Below are 27,753 nucleotides of genomic sequence, written 5' to 3'. Positions count from 1 at the left end.
AGCAGTGGTGACCAGGGGACTCGCGCGGGCGGAACAGGTAATGTATTGCGTCGGTCATTCGAACGCACTCCCAACCCGCCAGCGATCAAGCAAATGCTTCCGCACAGACAGGAACATTCAATTTCGGACGGAAATCGTTCGTTCTGCGCTTGCGCAACGATTTCACAGCCGATTCAATCACAGTGATTGAATCGGCTGTGTATCGGCGGGAAAATCGGTAAGTGTATGGACCCCTTTAGATAGGGAGCACTATCTGACACTACACAAGATGCACACCCTCATAGTCCAGTATAGAGATGTCGCGAACCTCCGATTTTCGGTTCGCGTAACAGTTCGCGACCCGCAATAGACTTCAATGGGGATGCGAACTTTGAAATATAGAAAAAATTATGCTGGCCACAAAAGTGATGGAAAAGATGTTTCAAGGGTCTAACACCTGGAGGGGGGCATGGCGGAGTGGGATACATGCCCAAAGTCCCGTGGAAAAATCTGGATGTGACGCAAAGCAGCGTTTTAAAGGGCAGAAATCACATTGAATGCTAAATTGCAGGCCTAAAGTGCTTTACAACATCTTGCATGTGTATACATCAATCAGGGAGTGTAATTAGAGTTCTGCTTCACACTGACGCACCAAACTCACTGTGTAACGCACCGCAAACAGCTGTTTGCATAGTGACGGCCGTGCTGGAATGGTGCGCACCGTGGCGAGAGTGTAGGCCGTGGCGGCTTTCAAGCCCATATGGTCGCCGGGCTGTGGTAACTCAATGATAGAACAGTGACTGTCCAGCTGATCAAATTTGGCCTGACCACAATGAAGCAACGACCTTATCTTTTGTGTCCCACCCCCACCCGAGACACTCAAATAGCCGGCGGTCATTGCTTCATTGTGATACGCAAGCCCCTTCACCGCGGCAAGGTAATGATCACGAAGGGGGATGGGCACATGTACATGCCTTTTGTTTTTTTTGTTGCAGCCGCCCGCAGTGCAGCCAGAAAAATTAGGCAGGCATGTACACGCACCAGAAAAATTAGTGCAGCCTTAAAAATTCAGGAATCCGCCTAGAGTCCTGGACCCTGTTGGTGGTGGCGGAGAAGGCAAGCGGCCTGCAGGCAGAGATGCTGTGTGTGGGGACTGACTTAGTCTTCGGTCATGCAGTAGCCATCCGTGATCATTCCTCATTCATTTTGATAAAGGTTAGGTACTGAACACTGTCGAGACTTAGGCGACTTCTTTTCTCAGTGACTATGCCTCCAGCTGCACTGAAGGTCCTTTCTGACAGGACGCTTGCGGCAGGGCAAGAGAGAAGTTGTATGGCAAATTGGGACAGCTCTGGCCACAGGTCAAGCCTGCACAACCAGTAGTCCAAGGGTTCATCGTCGCTTTTCGCAGTGTCTACATCCACACTCAAGGCCAGGTAGTCAGCTACCTGCCGGTCCAGGCGTTGGTAGAGGGTGGATCCGGAAGGACTATGGCGAGGAGTTGGACTAAAGAATGTCCGCATGTCCGACATCACCCTGAGATCGCTAGAGCGTCCTGTCCTTGCCTGCGTGGACTTGGGAGGAGGAGGGTTACTTCCAGTGGTTCCTTGATTGCGTTGTGCAGCCACATCACCCTTAAACGCATTGTAAAGCATCATCGACAGCTTGTTCTGCAAGTGCTGCTGCCTTTCCGCCGTCTGTTGAGTTGGTAACAGGTCCGCCACTTTGTGCCTGTACCGAGGGTCTAGTAGCGTGGCCACCCAGTACAGGTCATTCACCTTGAGTTTTTTGATACGGGGGTCCCTCAACAGGCTGGACAACATGAAAGAGGACATCTGCACAAAGCTGGATGCAGACGTACTCTCCATCTCCTCTTGCTCTTCCTCAGTGATGGGACGCAACTCCTCTTCCTCCCCCCAGCCACGAACAATACCACGGGAACGTGGAGCAGTAGAAGCTCCCTGTGACGGCTGCCGTGGTTGTTCTTCTTCCGCCGCCTCTTCCTCCTCCACAGAAACACCTTCCTCATCATCATCATCAGAGTCTGACTCCTCTCCTTCCCCACACGACTTCTCTTCTTCCTCCTCCTCCTCCTCCCCCTCTGTGCTGCCGCAGGTGTTGTGGAAACATCGGGTTCGGATGTAAATCGCTCCCACGACTCCTGCTGCTGTAACTGTTCTCGTTCACGCTCCTCCACAGCTGTATCCACCACTCTATGCACTGCACGCTCCAGGAAGTAGGCGTAGGGGATCAAGTGGCTGATGGTGCCCTCAGCGCGACTAACCAGTTTGGTCACCTCCTCAAAGGGCTCCATGACCCTGCATGCATTTCGCATCAGTGTCCAGTTGTTGGGCCACAACATCCCCATCCTCCCAGATTGTGTCCTTGTACTGTAATGATACAGGTACTGGGTGACGGCTGTCTCCTGGTCTAGCAGGCGAGAGAACATCAGTAGGGTGGAATTCCAGCGAGTCGGGCTATCGCAAATCAGGCGTCTCACCGGCAAGTTGTTTCTACGCTGAATGTCCGCAAAGCGTGCCATGGCCGTGTAAGAGCGCCTGAAATGCCCACACAACTTCCTGGCCTACTTCAGGACGTCCTCTAAGCCTGGGTACTTGGACACAAATCTTTGCACGACCAGATTCAGCACATGTGCCATGCAGGGTACGTGTGTCAGCTTTCCCAAATTCAACGCAGAAATTAGATTGCTGCCGTTGTCACACACCACGTTGCCGATCTCAAGCTTGTGCGGGGTCAGCCATTGCTCCACCTGTTTGTTAAGAGCAGCCAGGAGAGCTGCTCCAGTGTGACTCTCCGCTTTGAGGCAAGACATGTCTAACACTGCGTGACACCGTCGTACCTGGCATGCAGCATAGGCCCTGGGGTGCGGGGGCTGTGTAGCTGGAGAGGAGATCGCGGCACCAGCCAAGGAGGAGGAGGATGACGACAGCGAAGAGGTGGTAGCAGGCGGTGAGGAGGTGGCTGGAGGCCTGCCTGCAAGCCGTGGAGGTGTGACAAGTCGGTCCGCTGCGCAGCCACGTACTCCCTGCTTGCTGCCATCGGTCACCAGGTTGACCCAATGGGCTGTGTACGTAATGTAGCGGCCCTGCCCGTGCTTGGCAGACCAGGCATCCGTGGTCAGGTGGACCCTTGACCCTACGCTCTTCGCAATAGATGACACCACTTGCCTCTCAACTGCACGGTACAGTTTGGGTATGGCCTTTTGTGAAAAATAGTTGTGGCCTGGTATCTTCCACTGCAGTGTACCAATGGCCACAAACTTACGGAAAGCCTCCGACTCAACCAGCTTGTATGGTAATAGCTGGCGAGCTAATAGTTACGCCACGCCAGCTGTCAGACGCCGGGCAAGAGGGTGACTGGCAGACATTTCCTTCTTACGCTCAAATACTTCCTTCACGGACAGCTGGGTACTGCTGTGGGCAGAGGAGAAGGAACCGCTCAAGGGAAGAGGCGGTGTGGAGGAGGGTGGCTGTGAAGGTGCAAGGGAGAAAGCGGATGAAGACGATGCACCTGAAGGAGGAAGAGGAGAAAGAGGGTGGCTTGTCTTTTGGGTGCTGCTTTTCCTCAAGTGTTCTTGCCATAGCTGTTTGTGCCTTCTCTCCAGGTGCCTTCATAAGGCACTTGTCCCTACGTGAGAGTTGGCTAAGGGATAAAGTACTGAACCAATGCCCGACACTATCGGCCTGCCAGGCGGTGTGTCCAGACATTTATGTATCTTTGGCAAAAGGTACAGTATTGGTGTCTGAGGATTTTCAACAGTTAGAAAAGCAGCTGTTTTCTCATCTAAAATACCATCTTCAAGCCCTTGTTAAAAAGAAAGAAATGACCCTTAGTGCCAGGAAAGGCACTTTCCCCTGTTTAGGTTGCAACTGTTGTGGAGCCATCATTAAGGGCAACAGTGTCTCTCATCCTTCCACTGGGTCTAGCATGCCCATCAGGGGCAGGTTTTCCTGCTTGAGCTCGTATGTGGTGTACAGGCTCAAGTGCCCCTGTGGGTATGTTTACATTGGGAAGACTGAGAGACCAGTGAAGGAGCGGATACAGGAGCATAAGCGAGATGTTACAAACTTTGCTATGGGTAAAAAAGAGTACGAAACCTCGGTGTCCAGGCACTTCCTACAATCTCGCCATAGAGCAAGTCAGTTGCGTTGGTTTGTGATTGAGGACGTGCCAAAGCTCCTGAGAGGTGGTAATCGAAAGAAACTGCTGCTGCAGTGTGAGGCTAAATGGATAAGAAAATTTGATTGTGTATGCCCTAATGGTCTAAACGAAAATTTGAGCTTAAGATGTTTTCTATGATGTTTTTCTCCTAGGATGAAATGGATTGCGCAGAATGTTTATAAAAGGACTTTCCAAGATTGGTATCGTTAAATATGATGAAATTATATTGCTATTGAAAGAATTACTATATAAATCGACTATGTCTGGGTGTCCTACTCCTCAGTTTTTATTGGGGTAGACACCTTTGGTGTAGTTCCCTTAATGGTTAAATGATATGTTTATTTGCTTCTTTGGGTCATGTGATTGTCACATGACTTCCTGTGTGTGGGAAGGTATTTAGGTGTCACTGGTGAAGGGTGTGGCACACCTGAGGAAGGGCTCCGCCCGAAACATGTTGTGTATGTGCCTCTACATGCTCACTAATACAGCTTGTTGCTAAAGCCCTTTGTGTGCAGTCTCCGTTTTTGAATTTCTAGCGCTGGTGGCACTGGCTGCGGGAGATGAGGTCTTCTGTGTTAAATACTCAACCACGTCCTCACAATTTTGGGAAGTAATGGCACGTGCCTTCTTCTGAGCACTGTATTTTGGGACAGGTCCGCATGAAATCACAGCAACACCACCTCGCACAGACCTGCCGGTGCCTGGTGGCCTTCCTCTGGGTCTGCCTCTACCTCTTCCTCTACCTGGTTTGTCCATCTCGGGGGGATGCTAGGTATATGCAGCAAGGTGGGTTCACTCAACGCAACAGGTACTTAGATGCAGTGAGGTGGGTTCACTGAACAGTAAAGGTAGTTAGATGCAGTGAGCTGGGTTCACTGAACAGTAAAGGTACTTAGATGCAGTGAGGTGGGTTCACTCAACACAACAGGTAGTGAGATGCAGTGAGGTGGGTTCACTGAACAGTAAATGTACTTTTTTTGAAAGAATATTTTTATTGAGTTTTAAGTGGCAACAGTGCCACTACGGCAAGAAACAAATTCAACACAATAACATCAGTACAAAGTACAGTCCGAAAAATCCAGCCACATGCCTCTCCAGAAAACCGTAATATCAGCAGCTAAATTGGTATGTTAAGTATTAATCAATTAGCTCTAAATCATAGTACGAAAGCCACTTGTTCCATGTTTTAGTAAATTTTTTGGGACGTTTCCTCTTAACATATACTCGTTTGATATATATCAGGTCCTTATGAACATACGTTTTCCAGTGTTTTATGTGAGGAGGTATTTCTTGGTTCCATTTTAGCACTATCATCTTCCGTGCATAAGCTACAAGTGTCCTGAAAGCTGTCAGTTTGTGAGTGGATAAAAGGCTATCCTCAATGTTACCCAGTAGTAAGGCTTCAGGAGTAAATGGTATAAGAATACTAAATATTCTCTGAAGTTCTGCGTGGATGTGTGTCCAATATGGTGTTATGTGAGTGCATTGGCCTGCGCGCACCTGTAGCATGCTCCCGTTGAAGTGGGATAGATTTTAAGCAGCCTTGCTGGAGATAAATAGCATCCGTGTATGAATTTGAGGGCAATTAGCCTGTCTCTGGATGCAATAGTGGCCGTGAAGAAATAGTTACAGATGGCCTCCCACCTCTCTACGGTTAGATCCGGAATATCAGATTGCCATTTTTTGAGAAGATCTTCAGCAATCCCCCTACCCTTGGGGGGGGAATATTTTGTAAAAGGTAGATATAACATGTTCTAGATGTTCCTTGATAATTTATGCCTCAATAGGGTGTGATTGTATCAACAGAGGGCCATCTTTAGGGTGGAATTGTGCATTAAACGCATGCCTTAGTTGTATATATCGGAAGTACATAAAGGAAGGTAGGTTGAACTCCTGTTTTCGTGTTGTAAATGGCTTGAGGGAGTTATTGTCACTGATGTCCACTAACTTGGTAATACAGTGATCTGTCCAGATTTTGGGGTCTGGAACTAAAAATGTGGCAGGGTATGATTAGCCCAGAGTGGGGTGAATGGAGAGATTTGCCCTGGAATTGACAGTAAACCATTTACTTTTTCCCATATTCGGACTGTGTTAAGCATGTTAGTGGTTGCACGCGGGATTTGTTTACTACCTCTAAATGGGAGACTAGTGAGGAACAGTAAAGGTACTTAGATGCAGTGAGGTGGGTTTACGCAACACAACAGGTAGTTAGATGCAGTGAGGTGGGTTCACTGAACAGTAAAGGTACTTAGATGCAGTGAGGTGGGTTTACGCAACACAACAGGTAGTTAGATGCAGTGAGGTGGGTTCACTGAACAGTAAAGGTACTTAGATGCAGTAAGGTGGGTTCACTCAACACAACAGGTAGTTAGATGCAGTGAGGTGCATTCACTGAACAGTAAAGGTACTTAGATGCAGTGAGGTGGGTTCACTCAACACAACAGGTAGTTAGATGCAGTGAGCTGGGTTCACTCAACACAAAGCTGGGTATATGCAGTGATGAGGTGGTTTAAGTAAACACAACAGGTACTGGGTATATGCAGTACTGGGTAGTACAATGTGCAGCTCCCTGTCACACACACAGGTAGTCACTGAATGTGCTGGGCTCCTGGCAGTGGCACACACACTATGAATTAGCAAGGCTGTGCATGCAACAAAAGTGTCAGTTTGACACACAGAAAAAAAAAAAGTTCAGGATGAGCTCTGAAAAGAGCTGTTGAGGGGTGCTATAAAAGCAATAATAATCAGCCAGGAGCAAGCTAAGCAGCCAAGAACCTAACTAATCTGTCCCTAGAAGAACAAGTCTGCAGCAGCTGTAAATGTAGAAGAAAGGATCCAAGACAGGTTGAAGTGAAAAAGGCTTGAAAAATTTATTAGAAAAAATCCACAAGATATGCAATAAAAACAGGATCAACTGACGCGTATCGGGCCTACCATCTGCCCTTAGTCATAGTAGTCTGCAGCAGCTGTCCCTTGTCTGTCTCTAGCAGGCACACGAGTGAGGCTAATGGCCGCCGGAGCCTGCCTTATATAAGGGGGGGTGGGGCTCCAGGGCTTAGTGTAGCCCGAATGGCTACAATGTGCCTGCTGACTGTGATGCAGAGGGTCAAAGTTGACCCTCTTAGTGCATTATGGGGCGAATCGAACTTCCGCAAAAGTTCGCATGGTCCAGGCGAACGCGAACCACCAAAGTTCGCCTGGAACCGTTCGCCGGCGAACCGTTCGCTACATCTCTAGTCCAGAACACACCACCTCCAATCATACACTATGGAATAGCAGTACAGTATTGTACTGTGTTTGCCATCACTAAAAGCAAGAACTTTTAAATTAGGATGATGCCATTCTCCCCAGGCTCTTTTAGCCGGGTGCTGCACCCAGCTAATTTTTTGGGAGCACATGGCTGTCTTCGGCTCGCCTCCTCCTATGCTGTAAGCAGAGTTGCACCGGCTCTGCATTCCCCCCCAACCCAGCTAGTTTTTCTTGCTGGAAAAAAATTCTAAGAAGAATACTGCCATTTATTGGCTAATTTAAAATAGGCTACATTTGCTATTGCTTTTAAAATCACAAGCGTTTAGAAAAAGCTCCTACAGTGTGAACCAGTCCTAAGTGCAAGCTTTTGGCTACTCAGACTCAATTCCTGTATGCAGGATTTTAGTCTGAAGAAGGCCGAGTAGCCAAGTTTATGCTTACTCTTCTAAAGTGTACCAGAGATCTAAACATATCAAAAATCGATACTTACCCGCGGTTTCCTCCAGCCACATAAACATGTCTAAATCCCTCAGGATCCTCACGCGGGCTGCCCCGATAACAGGCTCAGTTAGGTCCAGTCTGGGTCTTCTGCGCATGCGTGGACCTCCAGCGCGAGCACAGTAGACCCAGACTTATGTGACTGAGCCAGTTATCAGGGCTGACTTTTGCTAAACGGCAGACCGCGGGAGGACGTGTTTATGTGGCTGGAGGAAGCCCCAGGTAAGTATCGATTTTTGATGTTTAGATCTCTGGTTCACTTTACAAATGCTATCATCCTAATTCAAAAATGTCTTGCTTACACTATGCAATGTGCGCTAGTTGGGCAAAAGGACGAGAAACTACAGAAAGTTAAAAGCAAATCTCCTTCATACATCAGAAGACAATGCTATATGGACATGTTTTTGGGATGTTAGCGACTGTCTCGTACAGCCATGTGACAACCAAGTATCCTTCTGATGAGATCTACCAACTGCATAAAGTGTGCCAGCTAAGTAGTGCTAAGAAGATGCTAATGTTCTGTACTACAGCCAGCCAATATATGCCCTGATCATCACTTGCTTGCGTCATGTTCTAAACTCACCGAGTCCGAACCGGAATTCACATGATGGAAAGAGAGGGCGCTAAAAACAAATCCAGACATGAGCGCTCGGGTGCTCTCCCTAGCCGTGCTGCTGCTGCTGCAGTCCGGTACCCGCATTATATCTCCTTCCTCCTGAGAGGTGGCCAGCAGTCACACTATCATCACGGCCAGCAGTCACACTTCCATTACAGCAACCAGCTGTACTCTCCCGCGCCGGTCACACAAACATGCAGTAGTGACAGGAAGTAGCTGCTGTGATCGCCCTGCTCACAGTACGCAGCACAGAGAATAATAATATCTGAGGCGGGCAGACAGACAGGCAGCTGAGCAGCTCCAGTCAAAACAGTCATGCAGAGACATCTACTGGACAACTGCTGTCATGTCAGCTAGGCACTGAGAAGCGCCCTTTGGAGTTACCACCAGTGTCAGACAGCAAGCAGTTTAGGCAGCCTATTTTATTCTTTATTTATTTATTTATTTATTTAATTCTGTCTACTGGAGCTACCTTGTTAGTAGAGATGAACTGAAAGTAACGGGTGGTTCAGACGGACGCTTGCGGAGCGTTTGACGCAAGCGTTCGGAATGTCGCGGTAAACGCTCCCATTCAAGTGAATGGGAGCGTTTACACCGAGCTTTTGCGCGTGTTTACACGAACACGGCGTTCGGGTCCCGATTTTCGCTAGCGTTCAGGCTGCCCCTGGAAGCGACACGTAGCTTCCAGGGGGCGGCCAACCGCGACGGCTAATGTTCCCCAAGGAGAAGAAAAAACGCGACCGCATCGGAACACGAAGCAAAAGGCTACTTAAAGCCTTACCGCGCAGCCGCCGCAACGCCCCGAAACGCCACGCCAACGTCCGTCTGAACCAGCCCTAAATGTGAAGCAATTGTAAAAACAAACAAACAAAAAAAACCTATATACTCACCTTCACCTATGGAGTGGTAAGGCTCTGGATCCTATAGAGCGGGGGTGGACAAACTTTATTTCCACTGTGAGCCGCATTCCTCTAGTGCCCCGCGCGCCTCTCCTCTCCCCCACCCTGCAGAGTTCCAAGCGCTGCGTTATAGATTTAAAGGGGGATCATGCACGGCCGGACTGCACCTGGGCCGACTGGAGGATTTTCCGGGGCCAACTGTGGACTATCCAGACAGTGCAGAAGGATAGCAAGGAAGCGACGACCTGGAGGAAGCCCCGGGTAAGTATACTCTCCTCCTGCCCTGCCATCTCAGGTTTACTTTAACTCACCCAATCCCATCTTCCACCGGCAATCTCCATGGCCACAGCAGCAACATGTGACACGTTGGCACGTACCCTTCCTAAAATGGGGGCCTGGGGCAAAAGTAACCTGGGGCCTCCCTGACATTCACCCCCTAGTATAACAGTCAGGTGTGCCCGTAACAATTCCTCCCTTCCCCCAGCATTACAGAGGCAGTTGCGACAGGGAGACACTGACCTCCTCTGAATTCCTGCTGGAAGTTCTGTCTTTCTACTGTTGCTGCTCTGCACTTCCTGCTCTTCACAACAGGCACTAGAGCCCAAATGGAGCAGCAGGAAGTGCAGAGCAAAAACACTAAGGAGAAGACAGACAGCTGGACGTGGAGGAGGGGGTTGTGAGAGAAATAATTTAGTGGCAGACACTTGGGGGCCCATATGGATGCTGGGACATTTGCCCCCTTTGCCCATATGGTAGCGTCGGCCCTGCTGCTGAGTTGCAAGCAGTGTGTTATCATAGGTTTAACTCACCCAATCCCATCTTCCAGCGTCGATCTCCATGGCCACAGCAGCATCATGTGGCATGCTGCCACGTTCTGATGAAGGGTCACATGATGCTGCTGTGGCCATGGTGATCGGCGTTGGAAATTGTGATTGGGTGAGTCAAACTTACCTTTACGCACCACGCACAACTTTGAAGTGAGGGAGGGGAGGAATCCGGCCCTCTGTCGGGGGGCCAGATTCAAAACACCAACGGGCCCCTGTGCCGTAGTTTGGCAACCCTGCTATAGAGCTTTCCTGGTCCTCGTTCCAGCACCGTCCCCCCTGTTGCAGGTATTTGACCAACTGGTCAAATACGCTTTTGGGGACACTCGGAAAGCTTCAGAAGCACTCATGTCTCCAATTGCTTCTGAAGATGGGTGGTACGTGGGTGCGCATGCTCATTTTGGGACACTTGCATTCAGAAGCACTTGCAGGCAAGCATCTTTCAGCCAAGTGCAGAACGTAGCGGTGCAGATGGTGTGCGATTGTGCGCGTTGTGTTCTGATCGCACGGCCATTCTGCACTAATGATGTGAATGAGCCCTATTATGAAACTCTACCTAATGAGACCCTGAAATAAGTGTAGTGCAGCATGCAGTGACCTTGAAACCCTTCATGCAAATTCAAACGGAAGTTCATATCTTGCAAGAATGAAATTTGCAGCTGAATATGCATAAAAGAATATCCAAGTTGAAAAAAAATAGATAATTGTAAAGCCTGAATCACATAGTCTTCAGACGACTGTTCCCTCAGAGATCCCCTGTTTGCCCACATTTGGGTCCACTATGGGTCACGACTCAAGTAGCTGACCTTTGAACCGTATCGGTTCTGCCCCACACATGTGCAGTCTTTGCATGATGCCGCTTTGGCCATGCTCCCAGTGTCTTCACAATCGCACGTGCACAGCTCAGTAATCAATTCATGTGAAGACATGCAGGCAGAGGTAAAGACGGGAGCGCGGCAACTGCAATGCTGCAGTGTGAATGCTCCCATATGGAGATCTTGCATTGCATTAGCTATCTTCTGATAGCTGGTAAGTGGCATTCACAGTGCAATTGTCCCCCAATCGCCCCCAGTACAAAACAGCCCTCAGAACTCTTTTTTGTGACCAAACATCTACTACAGCACAGGTGAGAATTTTCTACTAGAAACAGACTCCCTGACTGAGATTGGGTCAGGGGTAGCATACCTCCCAACTTTTTGAGATGAGAAAGAGGGACACTTAAGCCACGCCCCTGCCACACGCCTGATCTGGTCCCCTTACACCCCTAGTCATGCATACCATAAAGATTTCATAAGAAAAAGATGTTGTTTTATAATTCAAACCACACTGGTCCTTTCCATCCTGGTTCATTTTCCTTCATATTAACATTTTAAAATTAGTAATACCGTATATCTATTTAAAGGATGGGAATAAAGTTCAGAGTCAAGCAAACACATTTTTTAGTAGAGAAATGTATATATTTACATAGAAAGAGGGACAAAGTCATGAAAGAGGGACAAATGAGGGGGAAAGGGGAATAGAGGGACAGGGCTCCCAAATAGGGACTGTCCCTCCAAAAGAGGGACAGATGGGAGCTATGGGGTAGTCTGCTGCAGTAGTTGTAACAGCACTATATTTGAAAGTGAATAGTCCAGAGGCTTCCGCGCTCCTTCTCCAGCCCACCATTGCAGCTTAGGGTTCAGCCTTCCTGGCGGTAAGCCCGATCGCCGCCGCTACCCGCCGATCCGCCGCTATCCGTCGCGCCGCAGCCGCCCCCCCCAGACCCCGTGCGCTGCCTGGCCAATCAGTGCCAGGCAGCTCTATGGGGTGGATCGGAATCCCCTTTGACGTCACGACGTCGATGACGTCGGTGACGTCATCCCGCCCCGTCGCCATGGCGACGGGGGAAGCCCTCCGGGAGATCCCGTTCTTTGAACGGGATCTCCGGATCTCCGATCGCCGGCGGCGATCGGAGGGGCTGGGGGGATGCCGCTGAGCAGCGGCTATCATGTAGCGAGACTTTGTCTCGCTACATGAAAAAAAAAAAAAAATTTTAAAAAAAAGATTTGCTGCCCCCTGGCGATTTTTTTGCAAACCGCCAGGAGGGTTAAAGATATTTGACCCAGCAGATCGAATATGCTTCTTCTATTAGGGAGGGAGTGGCTGTGAAAGAGCGCACCTATATTATGCATGCACGAGTATGGTCCACATATGTCCACATAGTAGGATGAAGCACTTGTTTAAAGATCAAAAAAGCTGTGCACTAGGGACTTTGTTTTATTGGGTAGAGTTTAACCGTAGTCTCATATGCCCAGTGTGGATGTGCTCATCCACGAATGTGCTCCTGTGCAGGAGATAAAGAAAGATTCGGTGCTGAAATGGTGAGCTTAAAGGTGGCCACTAATGATCCAACCTTTTTCATCCAATCTTACCATTTCTATGTAATATAAGGGAACTGACTAAATTATCCATTCAATGGTCTCGATTCACAAAGCGGTGATAACCCAGTTAAAGACTTTAGGCGTGATAACCATTTTTATCATGCCTAAACTCAGTTTAGGCATGATAAGTTTAGGCATGATAAGTTTAGGCATGATAAGTTTAGATAAGTTTAGATCGCGCGCAAAGTCCCGCACGCAAAGCAGCGCCATTAAACTCTATGCAAAGTGCACCAAACTTTGCTAGTGCAAAACTTTTGATCAGTTGTGCACTGCGGTGCTAACCCAGTTGGTGCTTAAACTTATCACGCCTAAAAACTTATCACACCTAAACTTATCACACCTAAACTTATCATGCCTAAACTGAGTTTAGGCGTGATAAAGGGCTTTTCACTAGCGTGCTAACTGTTAGCACCGCTTTGTGAATCAGGCCCCATGTATTTACTCAATTTACCCTTGTACTACATATATTTGGTAAGATTGGATGAAAAAGATTGGATCATTAATGGCCACCATAAGAAAGAGCGCTGGGTGGACGCTTCAGAGGCGGATGGGCCCATAAGAGTGCTTGGAGGGTTAGTGTGACAGAATGCTAGTTAAAAAATGTGACTTTAAGGAGGCCACTAACGGTCCAATTTATATCGAAAAATCGTTCGAGTGATCAGAAATTCTGATCGGATTGGTTGTAAATAATCTCCATTGATGGGCACAATCAATTACAGACGATTATAAAATCAGTCGTCCGATTGGATTTTCGCCGCACAAAAATTTGAATTTTCTTGTTGGTTGTGATAGATAGGAAGCAAAGATTAGTTCCTTAATGGCGTAGTGAACAATTTCACTTCCGATCAGAATTTCTGATCGCTCGAACGATTTTTCACTAGAAACTGAATCATTAGTGGCCACCTTAAGATGCAACTGCTCATTTTTACATGTTCTAAAGTGTACCCGTTGAACTTCAGGAACAAAAAGATATACCTAAGAAGAGGGAGGACTCTGGATCCTATACAGCAGAGGCGTATCTACAGGGGTACACGTATGGCATGTGCCATGGGCGCTTTGTACTGGGGGCGCTGCTCAATAGCATCCCTGATGGTCTCCATATAGATTTACGTTTTTATCTGGGGGGCATCCTTCTGCCTGGTTCCATTATTTGGGGGGACAAGCTTCCCAACTGTTATTGGGAAATATGTACAACATAACCTATTGCCATACTTCATTCTTACTGGTCATGCTTCTCATCAACCTGGACACAACCAATTTCAACTGAGACTACACCTTACATTTTTCGATGGTGACCCCTCCCCCTTTAGTGCAGATTTCAGTGTCAGCCATAGGCGCTGTTTTTCCTAGATACACCTCTGCTATAGAGGCTTCCCACGCTGTCCTCACTCAGTACCAGGGTCGGACTGGGCCACAGTAGTACAGTTTTTTTCCTCGGTGGGCCCCCCCCTCCAGGTCTCTGGTGGGTCCCCCCTCCTTGTCTGACAGAGCTCCAATTGCTGCCTGCAGCACAAAAATTCTCTTCTCAGTGCTGTAATCACTCATGCTGAGAGCAGTGGCTTAGCTAAGGAGCTGTGGGCCTTGATGCAAATTTTACAATGGGGCCCCCCAAGCACTCTATACATAACAATTGATACGGCGCACCAAAACCTGCCAATGGCAACTACAGTGTCAGAGGTGCAAGAAGGGGATGGGAAATAGCTTGTTAATGATTACCACTGTTCAAAGTATCTAAAACGGGGATGAGTCTGCATACAGGCATGTGGTGGGACAGCTTTCCTCCTGGTGCAGCAGCAACAACTTGGAACTAAATGCTCTCAAAACCATGGAGATGATAATAGACTTTAGGAGATCTCCCCCCCAGCACCTCCCCTTAACCATAAATGGATCCACAATAACCCAAGTAGAGTCATTCAAGTTTCTTGGGTCCACGATCTCAAACGACTTAAAATGGGATAACAACACTGCCACTATTGTCAAGAAAGCACAACAGAGAATGTACCATCTACGGCAGCTGAAAAAGTTTGGCCTACCTCAAAATCTAATGGTGCAGTTCTACACTGCAATCATCGAATCAACCATAACATCATCTATGACTGTATGGTTCGGCTCCTGCTCAGCATTAGAAAAGGGGAGGCTGCAGCGCATCATCCGATCAGCGGAAAGCATAATTGGCTGTAGCTTACCTTCCCTGCAGGATCTTTACACTAGCAGGTGCAGAAAGAGAGCAACCAAAATTGCCTCTGACCCCTCTCACCCAGCTCACTCCATCTTCCAGCGCATGCCTTCAGGAGTAAGATTCCGGTCAATCGCTACCAAAACCTCTAGACACAGGAACAGTTTTTTTCCTCAAGCGGTAGCCATACTTAATGCGGAACCACGTTAGAGCTGCTAGGACTGAAAGTAATCAGCACAGAACTAAACATGAACAATTCTCACATTGCTTACTGCCACTATACTTATAATGTCCTTAACTTGTAATATTCACACTGTCTGTCCTTGTATTGTTTTTGTTTGTGTTTGTTAAGCAACTGCCAAGACAAATTCCTTGTAGGTGCAAACTTACTTGGTGAAAATAAATTGATTCTGATTCTGATTCTGATTCTGATTCTATAGAAGTGATTATTATGAGCAAAGGACCAATAGAGAGGTAATCCTGTAGTTAAGGGAGGGCCCTTCGGGGCCCCTCTGGCCCAAGGGCCCCGATGCGGTCGCAACCTCTGCGGTCACAACCTCTGAATAGTAGGACATTACTTTATATTGAAGGAGGGGACTCCATGCAAAGTTTTGCTGGACAGCAGTGTTTCTGAATTACAATGCTGCTAAGATCATGTACATGTGGCCCTGTCCATAATACATCATGACCCCTCCACCTTCCGGTGCATGGTCATGCCCTTTTTTCACCGCAATCGTGGGATGTGTGGGCCCCAGGTTGAAATTTCTTTGGTGGCCCCCCAGTGTCCCAGTCCGACCCTGCTCAGTACCCCGTCACAAGCACAGACTACCTTCCCGGAGACTACAAGGGCTTGTTGGTTTGAACCTTGGGGCCATGCTCCTCTTCAGGTATGAGTGTGGCTGTACTGTGGAGCCTAAGCAGTAAACCAGAGCCGTTTGTGCAGGCGCAGCATGACCTGATTTCAAGGAAGGTCCTGAGCAGCAGCGGAGTACCGGAGGAAAGCATAGGAAGCTTCTGGAGGATCCAGAGGCTTCCCTCTCCTTGGGTAAGTATTTCATATTTAGGTGGCTACGCACAATACAATTTTATATTTCTTTCTTAAGGGGGCCACTAATGATCCAATTTGACGAATGATCGTTTACGAATGATTATTAGTATGAATGATCAGAAGTGAACGTTTGGGGTCACTAACTGACAAAAATCTCCTAACCAATCTGATCAGATTGATGGGATCAATCTGAAAATCGGATTGATTTTATTAACCACTTAAGGACCAGGGGTGTTTCTGGTGATCTGTGCTGCGTGGGCTATTCAGCCCACAGCACAGATCGTGTGGCAGCCAGGGCGACCAGACTTCCTCTCTTATTTCCCCACTAGGGGGATGTCCTGCCGGGGGGGTCTGATCGCCTCCGGCTAGTTGTGATTAGCGGGGGGGGGGGGGGGCTTCTCAAAGCCCCCCTCCGCACCGTTTTCTGCGCTCCCTCTCCTTACCTCCCTCCCCTCCTCTATCAGAGCGGCGCAGGGCGGATATCCATCCTGCACCGGATAGGATAGGCTTCAGCCTATCATATGCCGGCGATCCCCGGCCAATCAGAGGCAGCAGCGCCTCTGCCTCTGATGTAAATAGCGGGGATTTCTTCCCCGCGTGTTTACATTAGGCGCGCAAGCCGTGATCGGCAGCTCGCACACTGTTCACGGAGACACCCTCCGTGAACTGACATGGAAAGGCCGCTCGATCGAGAGGCCGTTTCCATATAATAACCACTTAAACCCGCCGCCGCCGCCTATCGGCGTCAGGCGGTCCTTAATCGGATTGGTTAGGAGATTTTCATCCATTAGTGGTCCCAAACGTTCACGTCTGATCATTCATACTAACAATTGTTTGTAAACGATTGCTCACCGAATTGTATTGTTAGTGGCCATCTTTAAGGCTGGTTTCACACCAGGACGTTGCGTTTTAAGGGAAGTTATGGTCGCATAACGTGCCCCTAACGCAACGCCTGGTGCTCCCTGCTTTGGACATCAGAGTGAGCCGCATTGTGCAGCTCACTCTGGCGTCCGTGATGCCGTGATGCGCACTCTTGGACGCATGCGGCATCACGTGGTCCCACCGGCCAATCGCCGCACAGAGCGGCCGCTCCAGGAAGTAAACACTGCACATCACTGAGTGCAGTGAATATTAATTAGCCATGTGCCTGGCCGCTCTCTGCTACCTCCCCAACGTTACTGAGCATGTGCAAACAGTCTAACGCGGCTCTGCCGCTTACAAAGTACTGCATGCAGTACGTTATATTATGGCGCAGCATTACACTGTGGGCACTGTGAACAGCCCATTGATTTTTCATTGCTGTGCGGTGGGGTGCGTTACAGGCTGCTCTAACGTGCGCCTGTAACGTCCCACTGTGAAACCAGCCTAAAGGATACCTTAGCGCTGACCTGTCACAAATGTAGAAACGGGGGGGAGCAGGCATGTGTAGGATGCTCTCCTCATGTCCACTGCTCCTCCCGTTGTCCTTTGTCCCCTCGGTAAGGCATCCAAAGCTTCTTCTGGGTCAGTGGCAAGTTTATAGTGCGCATGCGCAGAGCGCTCCCGGCCGCAAAATCAAGAACGTGAGTTGCCAGGCAGCGTCTGCACACTTGTCACTGACCCTCCCAAAGTAACAGAGGGGATGTAGAACAACTGGGGAAGCGATGGGCATGAGGAGAGCATCCTACATATGCCTGCTCCCCCCTCTTTACAATTGTGACAGAGCTAAGGTATCCTTTAATTTGAGAAGTGCAATCAATTTTCTGATTCATTGTAACATTTTAAAAATCTGACCAATGTATCATACACATACTCAGTTTCTCACCAATTATAAAAAAAAATGATTGAAAACTCCGGAAAAATTGCTTGGATCTACAAATCAAGAAATTGCTAATCTGTCTTATACCATTGAATCTTCTGAAAAATTGTACAAAAATGTTGGCTACTCCCGATTGTTTTTATCCAATTTTCATAAAAACTGATCTTTTTACTGTATTGTGTGTGGCCAGTTAGGAGCTTATCAAAACAATCCTTTCAAAGTATTTTCATTCTGTTAGTTACTACATACTGTAGATTTGGTAAACATGTACAATTAAGATTGTATGGTGTGTGGTGAGCAAACAATTACCAGAATTGGAATTACCTGAACATGATGTTACCAAGGGGCTACTCATGTTTGGAAAGCCAGCAAATAAATGACAGCTTGATTAATAATTTACCTTCTGAATCTAGTTATCCCTATAACCACGGTCACAGTGAAACATTGCGTTGTGTTCCCAGCAGAACAGGAACTCAAATCAACGGAACAACCAAAGTCATACAGCACATTAGGGTTGTGCAGGCCTGGATTTACCTCACAGGAGCCTATAGGCACAGTTGTCCTGGCACCTTAGGCATTGCCCTCCATGAACCTACATACACCCACCAAACTGCACCACAAATGTGCTGGCTGGCTTGCTGTCACTTTTCCCTTACTTGCCTTTCCTGACATAGGTAACTACAGGTGTCCCTTAGTAGCCAGAAGTACCCTCAATATCTAGAGGTACCCCAAAATATTAGGTAGCTAGAGTAACCTCAGCATTAAGTAGCTGGAGGTGCCCCTGACTGAAGGGAGATCTGGTCAGTTGAATGCTGAGAGCTGGGTGAGTAACCTCATTTACACTCTCATCAGAACTCTGCATAGGGAAAGAGGGAGACACTCAGTGAGGAGAATGAGCCGCCTTTCCTTCATCGGGCGCCTGTAGCACGTGCCTTATGGTAAATTCGGCCCTGGGGTTGTGCTGTGTAGCATACAGTGAAGCATACAGTCAGTGAAAAGTATGCTTTACTTTTACTGTTAACGCCTGCATTTAGGCTACTTTCACACCAAGACGTTGCGTTTTAGGGGACGTTATGGTCACATAACGTGCCCCTAACGCAACGCCTGGTGCTCTTGGATGTGGACGTCAGAGTGAGCCGCGTTGTGCAGCTCACTCTGGCGTCCGTGATGCGTACTCTTGGACTCATGCGGCATCACGTGGCCCCACCAGCCAATCGCCACACAAAGCGGCGCTCCAGGAAGTAAACACTGCACGTCACACCGTGCAGTGAATATTAAAGGGGAACTGAAGAGAGAGGTATATGGAGGCTGTCATGTTTATTTCCTTTTAATCAATACCAGTTGCCTGGCAGCCCTGCTGGTCTATTTCTCTGCAGTAGTATCTGATTAAAACCAGAAACAAGCATGCAGCTAGTCTTGTCAGATCAGACTTATAAGTCTGAACCACTGAAACACCTGATCTGCTGCATGCTTGTTTAGGGGCTATGGCTAATAGTATTAGAGGCAGAGGATCAGCAGGGCTGCCAGGCAACTGGTATTGTCTAAAAGGAAATAAACATGACAGCCTCCATATACCTCTCTCTTCAGTTCCCCTTTAATTAGCCATGTGCCTGGCCAAGGAGGAGGAGGGAAGACCTCCTCCTCCAACACTACTGAGCATGTGCAAACAGTCTAACGTGGCTTAGCCGCTTACAACGTACAGCACGCAGCCCTTTCAACGTACGTGCTGCGTTACAATGTAACGCAACGTGGGCACTGTGAACAGCCCATTGATTTTTCATTACTGTGCGGTGGGCTGCGTTACAGGCTGCACTAACGTGCAACGTCTCACTGTGAAAGCAGCCTTAATGGTAATGAACTGCAAGAAGTGCTTTACCATACTGCAACCCATTGTACCCCAATGCAGCCGCTACACTGTGAACTTAGTACAAATCAATATGATTCACTCGTGAGAAAAATAAACATTCATTCCTAGTGATCATATGGAGCCGTTCTGCTTCCGATTTTGAGTTTGGGATCAGTCGCTGGTAAACAGTAGGCTGTGTAATTTTTTCCCAGATCTGATCATTTTCTTTATCTGACATAGGATGTGAAATGAAAATTGCATGCTGTGTACCAGCCATAAATAAAGCTAATGCTTAGTACACATAATGCAACTTTTAGTCAGATTAATGATCGAATTGATTATTTCCGACAGGTCGGATCTGATTCCCGATTGTTTTTCTGATTGATTTTGTATAAAAGTGATTATAAAATAGGTCAGTAAAATGATAGGGAATCACATCAGACCTGTTGAAAATACTGTGTTTTTTGTACTATAAGACGCTCCTGACAATAAGACACACCTAGGTTTAGAGGACAAAAACCGGGGGAAAAAATACATACTAAACCTAGTGAATCCCCTGTTGAATGACCCCCTGTCTTCCTCTGCATGGGCACAGTACATGGAGTCCCTGACATTGTGGCAGGTTGGAGGTTCATATTGGCAGGTGTTCACAAGTCAGGAACTCCCTGCATTTGGACTTCTAAGACGCAGTGATTTTTTCCCCCACTTTTTGAGGGGAGAAAAAGTGAGTCCTATAGTCCAAAAAATACATAATCGCTTTAACCGTCAGTAAGTTGACAGAAAATTGCATCATGTTGACTAAGCATAATACAGGCTTGTTGTGTCATAAGCTACGTACTCATCACCTAACGGGTCCAGCAACATCCCCTTGACAACAGTCGTTAAAGGGGTTCTGTGGAGGCTTTAAAAAAACAAACGGACCCTTACCTGGGGCTTCTATCAGCCCCCTGTAGCTGTCATGTCCCGCGCCATCCTCCTGCAATCCTCCATTCCCCGGCACTGGTATATTATTCGTCTAAATAGGGAGCTTACTGTGCAGGCGCAGTACGAAGTTCTCTTGTACACGCAGTAAGCTCCCAATGACGCGCGCAGGAGCCTGCACTCGCGCGGCCATGGCCACGCAGGCACAGTTGAATCAGATGCTGAATTAGACCGGCGTCCGGGAACAGCGGATTGTAGATGATGGCGCGGGACATGACAGCTGCAGGGGGCTGATAGAAGCCCCAGGTAAATGTCCATTTTTGTTTTTTTTAATCCTTACAGAACCCCTTTAAAGTGGATTTGAGATGAAAAACTAACTATAACAAGTAACTTGTCTATATATCTTATCTAATGTTTAGATAGTTTACACAGCAAATCTAGGTGCAAACACTTCAACAGTATATGATTATTTCTTCCTGTGATACAATGAGAGCAGCCATATTCTGCTTGTCATCATTACATACAGACAAGCTGCTCTGCATCTCTACCCCTCAGCCTGTGAAAACTCCACTCCTCTCTCCTCCCCTCTCCCTCCCTTGCCTCTGAAATCTCTGGCTGGTAAAGCCGCCTCCACCTTCGGGAAAAACCACATCCTCCCCAGACTGAGCTCCCGTGAGCACTTGCTACATGGCACTCAGAATGCCTAGGCGCTGGAGGAGCTGTGCACGAGATATGTTTAGTTTATAGGGAATTAGGGTATTAAAACAAACAAACAAACAAAAACATATTTGGCTTGAGGAATGCCCTATAAACTATATGTAAGGGGCACAATTATGTTATGAGTAAAAGTTTTTTATCTCGGGTCCACTTTAAGCGACGCCTCTTTCTGCTTGTGACGTCACGTGACTACACGATGGGCGCAAAGTGAAAGTAAGCGATCGTGGTATTTAGTGCGGAGTCATCAGGGATCTGAAAGATCCGATCCACCATGTCTATCACTTAACAATGAGTAATCGCTGCGGGGGAAACATCGTTTAACATGCTTATGTTAAACTATGTAGCCCGATGTTGGGTAACATTGCCGCAAGTATCGCCAGGTGGGTATGAGGCCAGGGGCATAACTAGAAATCACTGCCCCCCCCCTGTGAACTTGAGATGCCCGTCCCCCTTCTGCACAGGTAAACTGAGAACCAATGTTAATGAATTGGCTATTGCACACCTGAATGTGTTTTCCCCATGCAGATAAAAACAGACAGCAGAGAAGCACTGAAAGCATTTTCTCTATCAATTACATTAACTTTTGTGATAAAACGTGCAGGTTTTCACACATAGAGAAACACATGGGGCCTGATTCACAAAGCGGTGCTAACAGTTAGCACACTGGTGAAAAGCCCTTTATCACGCCTAAACTCAGTTTAGGCATGATAAGTTTAGGTGTGATAAGTTTAGGCGTCATAAGTTTAGGTATGATAAGTTTAGGTGTGATAAGATTAGGCGTGATAAGTTTAAGCACCAACCGGGTTAGCACCGCAGTGCACAGCCAGGGCCGGCCCGCTCATGAGGCAGGGTGAAACATTTGCCTCAGGCGGCAAACTTCTAAGGGCGGCACCCGCCCGGGGGGGGGGCTGCCGAGCCGGAGGGGTAGCAGGCAGGTCGGGGGTATTGGGCCTAGCAGTGGGGAGGGGGGTCGGACCCCCCCTCCCTCGCCTGAGTCCCCCGATCTGCGCTCCCCTCCAGCCTGTAATTAGGAAGCCGCTGCCAGATCGTAAGAGGCACGGGCGGGGAGGACTCACCTTTTCTGCGTTCCAGCGAGCGCTCCACTGACGTCACTTCCTGCATCGCCGCCCACTGTATTGTAAGTGGACGGCGATGCAGGAAGTGACGTCAGTGGAGCACACGATGGAACGGGGATAAGGTGAGTCCTCCCCGCCCGTGCCTCTTACGATCTGGCAGCAGCTTCCTAATTACAGGCTGGAGGGGAGCGCAGATCGGGGGACCCAGGCGAGGGAGGGGGGGTCCGGCCCCCCTCCCCACCGCTAGGCCCAATACCCCCGACCTGCCCGCTACCCCTCCGGCTCGGCGGCCGGCCCCCCCCCCCCCCGCACCCACGGACCGGGGGGGGGGGGGGGGGGCGGTGGGGCGGCGGCAGCAGCAGCTCTCTCCTAAATTTGCCTCAGGCGGCAAAAAGTCTAGGGCCGGCCCTGTGCACAGCTGATCAAAGGTTTTGCGCTAGCAAAGTTTGGTGCACTTCGCATAGAGTTTAATGGCGCTGCTTTGTGTGCGGGACTTTGCGCGCAATCTAAATTTATCTAAACTTATTACGCCTAAACTTATCATGCCTGAACTTATCATGCCTAAACTTATCACGCCTAAACTGGCTTTTCACCAGCATGGTGCAATGGTTATCACGCCTAAAGTCTCTAACTGGGTCAGCACCGCTTTGTGAATCGAGCCCATGGTGTGCAGAAAACATACAGAAGACAGACGAGTGTGCTCCCAGCCTTAGTTTATTACACTCACTCTGTCCATCTCTGATGGAGCAGAACTTGCTCTGCTGAAGTCTCCAGCATCACTACAGTACACAGCACTTGGGAAGGGTGTGAACAGGCTGAGGGTATGGCACTGTACACAAGACCCTGCTGCACACTGAATAGAGACTGTTTACAAATCTTTGTCTACAAAACTTTGTATGATTTCTTATCAGTGGCTGAGCAGACAAAGTCATTGGAACAGTTGTACAGAGAGTAGAAAGCTTTTTCTCTCCGCACCCTTAGCTGTCAGTCTCTCAGGACAGGAAAAATAAACTTCTACCCCCATGGCCCACCTGCAGCTTCTGACGCCACCTGTGGCTGCATCCCTTGCAGGGCCCATTGTTACGCCCCTGTATGAGGCTATTGAATAGTGTCAGTTTCGATCCTTGTGATCAAAACTGCCAGCTAAAATCGATACATGTATGGACAACTTTTTACATGTATGGACACAATACACTATACTTATTTATGCATTAATACATTATTTGGACATTCCAAGATGGACTGCGCATTGGGATGGGGCAAAGATCAGCAGCACCAGTCTGGCTCGGTTGCTGGGAGCAGAGGTCGCTGGCTGCTATACTGGCAGATAGAGGGAGGAGAGTATTCATTCAGCAACAGCAGCAGGAGGTGTGCCCTGGGAGGTCCTCTGCAGGGAACAGGTCGCTGCTAGGGAGGAGTGAGTAATAGGAGGTGTGCCCTGGGGGAGGATAGGAGGTCGTCTGCAGAGAAGTTTGTTTCCTGCTTTGTGAACTATCCTCAGGAGGTGTGCGCACACAGATGAGCCAGGCTGACAGCTCGCCTGAGCCATGGAGGACTTCAAATCTGTCGCCTACAGTATCTTCGCAGTATGGCTTTCTTTCATCATTGTCTTCATCATGTTACCGTCCATTTTCGGTGTCTCATTGGGCATTTCAGAGCTTTATATGAAGATCCTGGTTAAAATCCTGGAGGTGAGATTATGCAGAGCGTAGGCTGAGATTGTGCATTGTTTATGCAAAGTGAGCGCTACAGGTGAGATTGCAATCGCGCGTTGGCTGGAGTTATTATGGACACTGACTTCCTATGAGTTACACGATGACTTGACTTAGGTGTCACTGAGGGTTAATGCTGTCGCTGGCAAGTGATTAATATCTCACGTGTACTTGTGCCCTAGCTCTGATTTTTGGTTCTTCATCTTCACACCCATTCTCTGCTCAGAGTTCAAGTCTGCAATTGCAACACAGTCTAATTTCTGACGAGCCCTGAGTCCAATTCTTCACATCCATGTCTGTTTTCTTACTAAACTATTAACGTTGTGATTACTGATAACATTAAATACTTTCTTGAAAAAACTTTATTTTCAGAATTTCTTTAAAAATACTGAATTTTATAATTCAGTTGTTTACTACTTTATAGTGCTTGAAAAGTATTTCTAGTAAATATGTATGAGCACGTGTAGGAGCAGAGCCGGGACAAGGTCCTCCAGCACCCAAGGCGGAGACACCAAAGTGCGCCCCTCCATCCCTGCCGCCCCAGCCATCACACACTGATTGCTATTAGACTAAGAGGCGCCACAGGGCCCACAACCTCCCCAACACCTTAATATCTAGTTATATGGCTTGCAGTCACTGCCATGTATACCCTTTTCTTATTTCTTTCTGCTTCAAACACAATTAGGAATGACAGCTAAATGAATTCTGCGCCCCCTCCTACGCTGCGCCCTGAGGCTGGAGCCTCTCCAGCCTATGCCTCGGCCCGGCCCTGTGTAGGAGTGATTGTGAAATTCTTTGGATTCTGTGACTAAATGGTTTGAGGTAGATGTCCAATATGACTGTACACAAACGTGGAAATAAAAATGTAAATATTGACACTGTTTTACCTTGCGTTGGCATTCCAATGTTTGTGTAGTACCGGAGACAGAAATATCCACCTTTTTGATAAAGGAGAGGGTGAATATAAAAAACAAACCAAAAACTCTGAAACAAAATGAATCATTCAATTCAGCTCTATAGATTTGTAACGATTGAACAACGCACTGTATTTCATTGTTTGCCCCTTTTTGTTCGTTTGAAACACTGAGGATACTTTACACTGACACGTTGTAGCGGACACTGTTCTGCACACTGTAATGCGTTGTGATTCAAAGTTTATGAACAGCTCCCACCTCATAGCTGCATGCATATTAGTAATTTACTTATTTGCCTGGATTACATTGCATGACACTTATTTTTGGTTGCATTATGTTTACTTTGTAAGGCAACACCCCAGTGTGAAACTAAACGTAGGGTACTTTCACACTGACAAGTTATTGCAAACACTGTTTTGTGCACAGCCTCCTGCCAATGTAGCCATTAGTCCAGATTCCTGATTCAAATATAAGTGATTTAAAGCATTTAAATTGTACCTGAGATGGAGCCAAAGAAAAAAATGTATACATACCTGGGGCTTCCTCCAGCCTGATCGCTTCCTTGTCTGCAACTGGCCCCAGTAAGTTGGCCAGTTGGCGCAGTCCGGCCATGCACACTCCCCCTTTGCGCTCCTGTAGCCAGGAGCGTACTGCACAGGTGCAGAATGCCCACGGCAACAGGAGCCACTGCGCATGCGCAGTATTCCCCGGCCTGGAAAACTTTTTGGGACAGTTGGCGGAGGAACCAGGCAGGGACTGAGGATGATGAGGGAGCGATCAGGCTGGAGTGGGCTGAAGGAAGCCCCAGGTATGTTTAATTTTTTTTTTCTTTGGCCCCATTTCAGGTACATTTTAAACTGTCTGTTTGCACGCATTTTTCAATATGATTCATATGTTGGCATTGATGTTTGCATTCCTAACATGGTTGGAAAAGAATAGCATTGTGTTTTCATACTTTCACAATGTGTGCTAAGTGGTTTACAGTGAAAGTACTGCGCCAGTGAATGCGTTGCTAGGCAGATTATGTGCCTTTCTTTGTATAATGGTAATGAATCTGCTGTGCACTGAAAATCCATGCAGCACTGTGCTGCAGCGCATGTGTTGCCACTGCATTGGATTGGCATATCTGGATGGCATCTGATATGCTGATGCAGCACTTTCACTGTAAACATGTCCTCATTGTCAATGCACATTGCTTCATGCTGCATGTGAATCCAGTGGCCATACAGGTGTATGGGCATGTTCACATCTCTGTTATATTGGACCATGTTACCCAAACCACTTTCCACAGTGCGCTTCTGGTTAAAATGTGTGATAGTGAGCACAGTACATAGCGCACATATAGTACTATGAAAAATGACACCCTTGCTTTAACATAGACTGTGCGTTTGGCTGTGCCCGCCTTGTAGCCTGTACATTATGTAATGTACACATTGTCTGAGGTGTGCTGCTTTTTTATTAAAGCATGCATTTTTTTTAAACGCAAAGCCTTTTTAAAAATGAAAATCGTGGAACTGTACATAGTGGTGTGATGGGATTTTAGAAAATTGCATTAGCAGTGACTACAGCGCTTTTTAAGTGGTGCATTTGAAAAATTGCATAAAAAAATGTGATGCTACTGCATTGCTTTGTTTTCAAGGGCAAGTCCCAGGAGGCCTTGCAACTTCCTGTTGAAGGTCTTTTAGCCCAATCACAAGAGAAATGCAAACTCATCGCAAAAATACAAGCATACAATTTTTTTTTTTAAAATTGCAACGTATACGATTTTTAAAATGGCATTGCGCTTGGCGATTTTTCAGTGTGTACGGACCCTTAGTATGAACTTAGCCTTGACCTGTTTCTTGAAAGTATATTGGTGGGCAATTTCCCTTTCTTTTGGCAAGGTAATTTTTAGAAACTCTATACCTATCTACCACAGAGACACATCTTGGAGTCCTATGCTACGTACACACATGCGACAACGATCGTTCGTTGTAAACGATGAACGAACTTTTAATTGATGAAAGAACGACCTGAGTAAAGTTAGTTTTTAAATGTGTGTAACGATCTGATCGTTAGAACGAACGTTACATCACGTAAAGCAACTATTGCGCTTGCGCATAAAAATGAGAAGTTTCATGGAGAAATATCGAAATGCGCATGTCAAGCCTAGTACGAACGACCGTTTCCAACGATGTACTACTTTTGCAAACGATCGTCGTCGGAAAAAATCCGCTAAGCTAGATTGTTCGGCTTTAACGATCTAGCTCGTCCGTCGTTAGACTTAATGATCGTTGGTTGCTTTTTTTTAAACGATCGCCGTTTGGAACGATCGGGGAACTACGTTTCAAACAACTATAGTCGCATGTGTGTACGCACCTCTACACACAGGGCCGTTGTAGGCTCTTTTGGCTAGTGTGTAAATAGCACTCCTGGCTGGGCCCATAGGCAATTTACTTTTTTCTCCTGAGTTTTCTCCTAGGTGATATTTTTAAACTTGTCTATAAAATGCATTTTAAAAAATACTCAAATTAATTTTGATAGTACTTACAACAATTTTTTTTTTATTTTTTGTTGCTACTTTTTCAGTTGTAAGGTGCTGGAAAGTTATTTTAAATAGAAGATGAAAAATTATTTCATAGGAGAAAACACAGGAGAAAAAGTTGATTGCATATGGGCTGCCATATGCAATTCACTTTTTCTCCTTAGTTTTCTCCAATTTGATATTTTCACAACTTGTGAATAAAATGGCAGCAAGGAAGAAAATACACAAACTCATTTTGATAGTACTTTTATACTACTTTTGGTTCTTAGCCATGTACCATGAAAGCCTCACTTTGGCCTGGTGCACACCAAAAACCGCTAGCAGATCCGCAAAATGCTAGCAGATTTTGAAACG

General features: G+C 47.4%; 2 protein-coding genes across 2 annotated transcripts in view; one reads left to right on the top strand and one right to left on the bottom strand.

The window, feature by feature from the left end:
• The window catches only part of ABRAXAS1 (abraxas 1, BRCA1 A complex subunit), a 48,852-nt gene extending 40,071 nt beyond the window's left edge, over positions 1 to 8,781 (bottom strand). Inside the window, exon 1 of the mRNA XM_068233524.1 lies at positions 8,492 to 8,781. Within this exon, the coding sequence (XP_068089625.1) occupies positions 8,492 to 8,608 (117 nt within the window). The 5' untranslated portion in view covers positions 8,609 to 8,781. The remainder of the gene's footprint in view (positions 1 to 8,491) is intronic.
• A 14,890-nt stretch (positions 8,782 to 23,671) lies between these two features.
• GPAT3 (glycerol-3-phosphate acyltransferase 3) overlaps positions 23,672 to 27,753 on the top strand; it is an 88,579-nt gene continuing 84,497 nt past the window's right edge. The window contains exon 1 of the mRNA XM_068233517.1: positions 23,672 to 23,940. Coding sequence (XP_068089618.1) covers positions 23,797 to 23,940 — 144 coding nt within the window. The 5' untranslated portion in view covers positions 23,672 to 23,796. The remainder of the gene's footprint in view (positions 23,941 to 27,753) is intronic.

This window comes from Hyperolius riggenbachi, chromosome 1 (genome assembly GCF_040937935.1).
Source record: "Hyperolius riggenbachi isolate aHypRig1 chromosome 1, aHypRig1.pri, whole genome shotgun sequence".
Classification (NCBI taxonomy): Eukaryota; Metazoa; Chordata; class Amphibia; order Anura; family Hyperoliidae; genus Hyperolius; species Hyperolius riggenbachi.
This window is presented reverse-complemented; position numbering and strand designations above follow the sequence as displayed.